The 5,965-nt window shown below is 35.0% G+C and overlaps 1 protein-coding gene across 1 annotated transcript; it reads left to right on the top strand.

Annotated features, from left to right (window-relative positions):
• The first annotated feature begins 2,720 nt into the window (after positions 1-2,720).
• Positions 2,721-5,244, top strand: LOC134839560 (uncharacterized). The gene is made up of 2 exons (XM_063855150.1): positions 2,721-3,433; positions 4,647-5,244. Exons 1-2 carry the CDS (start codon positions 3,372-3,374, stop codon positions 4,933-4,935), a joined length of 351 nt encoding a protein of 116 aa, XP_063711220.1. The 5' UTR covers positions 2,721-3,371; the 3' UTR covers positions 4,936-5,244.
• The last annotated feature ends 721 nt before the right edge of the window (positions 5,245-5,965 follow it).

Raw genomic sequence — 5,965 nt, 5'->3', positions numbered from 1 at the left:
TGTAAAACCCGGATGGGTGGAACCTGATCCAAACTACATTTTATGATTGGATAAATTAGATATTTTACCACTGTAAAGTATTTAATATTAACCAATCATGATCCATCTAACTAACAACCCACTTATTTGTAAGTGCTGAAATTACTTGTAATTTCAGCACCAGAGAGATTTGAATTTAACTTAGAAATTAGTTGCCTCTCCAAGAGAACTTCAGTAGCCGCAACAAACCAGTATACCCTAGATCTATTGAGCCTAGCAGAGACTAGTTAAACACCCTGAGACTAGAAAGTATAAGAGTAAGATTAGGATCGGTATTAGACTAAGAAGTTGCACGAATCTATCCGGCCGAAAATAAGATAGCGTGACGAGCAGACGGTGTACCCTATCCGAAATTACTCTCTGAGTTAACCACATAGGTTCTAACTCAAAAAGGTGGTATTTTTGAGTTTAGTGCATGTATTAAATTTGAGATTTATAATGCATAATATAATGCATAACAGCCTGGACTCCAGTTTTGACCCAAAGTATCAATTTTAGCACGCACATTTTTTTCCCGCCTGATGTTTATTTGAGCATAGAAGCAAATTTGCAATCGAACAGAGACAAAAACTTTACTTTTTTCATTTTTCTTTGAAAAAATGCATAAAAGTCAACTTCATTCTTGGAAGTAAATGTTAAGCTTTTCATTCAAAGAAATTTTTTTTGACAACAAAACTTCTCTCATATATTTAAAATTGCCACATATGTCTTTTAATTGAGTTTTAAACCAATTTGAGATGATTTCTGAAAGTACTTATTATACAAATTTCTTCTGTGCTGATCGAATGATACGCTTTTTTCCTTAATTGTATTTATGAAGCTGAATGATAGGATTTCCTCTTTTATGGATGTCAACAAATTAATTCTGGGGCATCTATCTGGTTAGACCCCCGCTCAACCAGCTAGATCCCCCAGAATTAATTCGTTGACATCCAAAGGAGAGAAAATTTGAAAATTTATGCTGTTGGAGGTAATATACTTTCCATTATATGTAATGAGGCCCGTTATTTTCATCGTTAGTTTTGCTTGCTCAAAAGTGTCATAATTTGAAACATCCCGAAAACTTCATTCCAGAAAGTAAATGAAAATACGGAACCAAATGGCGGCAACAAAACTAAACATGTCTTCATCCAACTGCCGTTATTTGGATTTTTTCAGTCTGCAATTTGTTTTTAAAAACCTCTTTTGTTTCATGCTACCTGTTGTCAATTTTTATTTGTAATGAACTGACATTTTTGTCGAATAATTTCAATGGTTTTACCAATAATGCTCGAGCGTCTCATAGAATATCGAAGTCCAATTTCAAATATTAAACAAAAAAAATGTAATTAAATAAAAAACTATAATTCATTCATCTTTGTTGAGAAACGAAAAATGATTTGAATAGAAAATGTTCAGAAATTTGGAACTGCTCATTGGGTGTAATAAAAAACGCCCACTGATCTGGAACTCAGGTTGAATTTTTTCATTTATGGCAACCAACGTTTTAATTTGTTCACAATCATTTTGAAAAATTGTTAGTTTTGAAAAATTTGCATTTAAACCCTTACACAAAGCAGATTATCTATCATGCTAAGTTGGATTAGATATGTCAAAATAAATTTACTGAACTATTTTCTCCACTCTAATGTTTTATTGTTCCGACTTTCGATACGAAACTAACGGAGGGGTTTTTTTTTCTTCAGACAAATTTCGACTTTTTAACTAGCCATTTTTGACGGAATTTTTTTATATCATTCAAAAGGTATTGTTGTCCTGAGCTTAAATTTGAAAAGATATTTTACCTGTGATCATTTTTCGTAAAGTTAAGAGGGTTTAAAGATTGCCATTTTGACCATTTTGGGACAATTAACGCGCGATATATTTCGCGCTATTAATGCGTAAGCGGAGATTTAATCCGTCTTAGAAATCATTCCAAATTGGTTGAAAGAAACATAATTGATTTGTTACAAGGAGCAAAATCTATTCTTTTGTACTTTATATGGCGTATGGGTGGATGATTTTCAAAAGAAAAAGTTCAAATTTTAGAAAAAAAAATTTTATTTTATTTTTTTTAAATTATTTAAAATGTTTTTACTGCTCCATAAACCTTAAAAGGCATTCGAAACATTCAGGAATTCGTCTTGACACGAACAGTCTTGTTATAATATATGTGCATATCAGCTGCAGATTTATTCAGAAAAGCATAAGAACTAAGAAAAATTGCCAAACAATATTTTAAAAAATGAAAGAAAACGCGGCTTGCAAACCTCTTAATTATCTCGAAAAATCGTCGCAGGAAAAATAAATATTTTCTAAAGCCGCTTTTGGAGCCAATATATACTAATTTTGAGGGGAGCGGACAACAACAAAAACGCCATTTTTAGACCTTTTTTTTAAATCACGTTTGCTTGCGGCGCAAAAATCTTTGGCAAAATGTGGCCTTTATCATCTCCTGAGCGCTCTGAAAATTAATTTGATCAGCCTACCAAAAAGGCCGACAAACCTGTTTTTTGCAAACTTTCTTTTTCTGGAACTTTTTGGATGAATGATAAATCACAATACTTCAGATTCCCGTTTTTTCTTCAGTCTCCCATGGAAATATACCACGTTTGGAAATTTTGGTTCAGCATTTCCGCAGGTACCATTTGACATAGCCACAAATGTAATCACATTACAATAGAGAGCCAATTACCATCAGCACTCAAATTTCAACTACTTTTTCACATGTTCAACTAAACTGCACTATATTTTCAAATAGGCACATGACCGTTTTTACAACCGTTTCATCTACTTCTAAACTATTTTAGGAGAAGAGTTACTATTAAAAAGAAAGTCACCCTAATCAGACAGAATTTGTTGCCATAATTTTGTTCAATATAAGTATTCGAATTAAGGATAAAAAGTCAAATTTATCCCGGTAATTTGTTCGTTTTTCTGCTCTTATTTCTAATTTGGTGCTAGGACAATCTGCATATTTCTTTCAATTTGACGACATATTTCCTGGTTAAAAAGAAGACATCATTATAAGTTGAGTCGAACCAGAAAAACCAAATAACGAGAGGCTTAAATTACAAGAAGCAAATTAAAACAGGATTCAAAATTCATATTTCGTTTATTTCCCAGGATACCGAACTAACCTCTATCACGGAAAAGTGATTACAGGAGCTTTTACTTGATACCGGCAAGCTCAAAATTGGCGCGTCAGCAAGATTATACGCAACATAATAATTTGAATAAATCAAATATATTTACGAATATTTGAAATCAAAATCAACGTCATCTGTCAGAAACTGTCGACTATATCCAACAGAAGTTTGACAAAAATTATCGTTTTTTCTTCTCAATCAAAGATGTCGAAAGTTGTTGTCTTCCTGCCAATGTCACTGTTGATGGTCTTCGCTTGTGTCATCTCGTAAGTTGTGAATAACTAATTTCACTGAGTTATCAAAAACGGATCTTTTAAACTCACAACTAGGCACACAATTAGCAGATACTTAATCGTCGGTTTTGTCATTCAGATGGGATGGATATTCTTGAGTAAGAACAAGGGGGGGGGGGGGTGGGGAGGGGAGGATGATCGTAAAACCAAATGCAAAAAAAAAACATTTATAATGAAGTCTTCCTTTTACCCTTTGGGGTTTTCCAGTTTTCCCTAATCTAAAAGCCTTAAATGTTATAAAGGATTTTTAATAAGTTTTTTACTAAATTCATATAGACAAGAACAGGCGCGGAGCTAGGTTTTGCTCGAGGGGGGGGGGCGGATTTTCTAAAAAAAATTGAAAATTTTGCTGACCTTTTTTTAGGTCGACCAAAATGATTTTTTGTGCTCTCCGAAAGCACTACAAAGACTTAGTTTTGGCCAAAATTTCTGCAGAAAAATTTTTGAAAAAACGGGCCAAAAAAAGGAGTTTTTAAGCCCTTTTTGGAAATATTCGACCGCATCCCGCCTCAAAACTAGTGTATATTGGCGCCAAAGGCGCCTTTAGAACATTTTTAGGGTCCGTCACCAAAAATGGATATCTCAAAATAGTACAAAGCGGGACCCTTTGGGTCGGCAGGGGATCGAATGCCTGAGGGAAAGGAAGCGTCCACCCCCCCCCCCTCCCGCCCCCTTCCCTAAATCCGCCCCTGGATAAGAATCATTTTTGTATAATTTTTATGGATGTGCAAGTCGGTTTTGTGAAATTTTTTTTATCGTTTTCTTCTCTACAATATTACAAATTTAGATTGCCACGTAGTAATCATGGCGGGACAATTTTAATCTGATATATCATTCTCGTTGCGGATACATGCCTTTTGCGTGAAAAATGCACCCGAATCTAGAGATCTTTCTCATTTTCCTTTTCCACGGAAGCTTTGATGTTATTTTTAGCTTTCAATGAGTTCAATATAAAAAAAGAATGAGTCAAACGCAATTTACTCCCAGCAGATGTAATTTCATTTCAATTTGAATCTTGTGAAAGTTTTCGAACAAACAAAAACCTTTAAAGCTAGCAAAATACAACAAACGCATCGGTGCTTATTATAGATAAGTTAATACACAAAAACAAATCAAAACAAGGCAATTTTTTTGTAGAAAACAAATTATTTTTTCTGCACAAAAACAATGAACCATTTTTTATTAGGTTATCTTCAGCCTTCATGCTGACTCAGTTCGACAAGGACTTCGACCGTTTCTGCGAGGGTCCCTCGGACACCTGTCTGGAACCCTATGCCAGCTCATTCAACTGCATCTGTCCCCCACAACAACACTGTGTCGGAAGTGACGAGTACTTCTCGGCCGGATACTGTCGGGAGTCGTGGTCTCCGAACAGCATGGTGTACTTGCAGGGGGATTCGAATGCAATCTACCATGCGTGGCACTCACAAAACAGTTGGGACAGATTTCCAGCTAAGAAAGCTCAGCTGCAGTAGACGAAGAAATAAAAAAAACTCTAAACAACGACATCGAAAACAACCACGACACGACCACGACACGGCAACGACACGTCAGCGTCAAAGACCAGCCTAATAAAAAGAATAAATAAGTTCACAATTGGAAATAACTAATTCACTTGCAATCACTATCTAGGACTGTAAATATTAAATGTCATTTCTATTTGCTGAATGTATTATTCTGGACTCTCTGGCTCAAAGGCCTTCTGAAGAGTGCATTGGTTCATATTACGATCTTGGTTTACAAGCTGATGTGATGCAACTATTTGAATTCAAATAAACAGTTTTCAGCTTTTCAGAAAAAGGGTTAGAGATAAGAGAAAAAGCCACGTGGAGCTGATGGCTTTACAAGAACTAAAAAGTTTAACAGTTTTTATTAGGGAGCTTGTCGCTAAAAAAATTATAATTGTTACAAATTATTTCAACAAAAAACAGTTTCAACATTTATTACGGAAGGGGGGGTTTGGCTAATTGCGTTGTTAATTATACTCAAAGTGATTAAACAATTTTCACGAATAGATAACAGAGTAGCTTTCATCGAAATAAAAAGCGACGCAATTTCATGCTCTTCAACCTAAATGCATTTCGAAACCTAATTTTTAGAACTTTATTTCTTGACACCAGGAAATTTTCAAGAAAGTTGATTCGATTACGACTGAAAAAAGCTGTATTATAGCGTATCACTCGAGTAATTACTCGCTCGAAGGAGTTATCTAAGACTAAAAATTGCGAGCCTGTTTTTCTCAAAACGTTGAGAGAAATTTTTGATAATTTAGCAATATCATTTGAACGAGGGTGGATTTAGAAGGGGGCAGACGTACCCTTCCCTCTCAGGGATTCGACCGTTCACCCACCATTTTGGTATTATTTTATGACATCCATTTTGGGCTGACCAACCTTCGGCGCCAATATATACTAATTTTCAAGGGAAGCGCGCTGCGAAAAAACGCGTTTTTATGGTAAAATTTTTCCAAAAAGTGCCTAAAAACATCTTTTTTGGCCTAAAACT

Source organism: Symsagittifera roscoffensis, chromosome 2, assembly GCF_963678635.1.
Source record: "Symsagittifera roscoffensis chromosome 2, txSymRosc1.1, whole genome shotgun sequence".
NCBI classification, from domain to species: domain Eukaryota; kingdom Metazoa; phylum Xenacoelomorpha; order Acoela; family Convolutidae; genus Symsagittifera; species Symsagittifera roscoffensis.
This window is presented reverse-complemented; position numbering and strand designations above follow the sequence as displayed.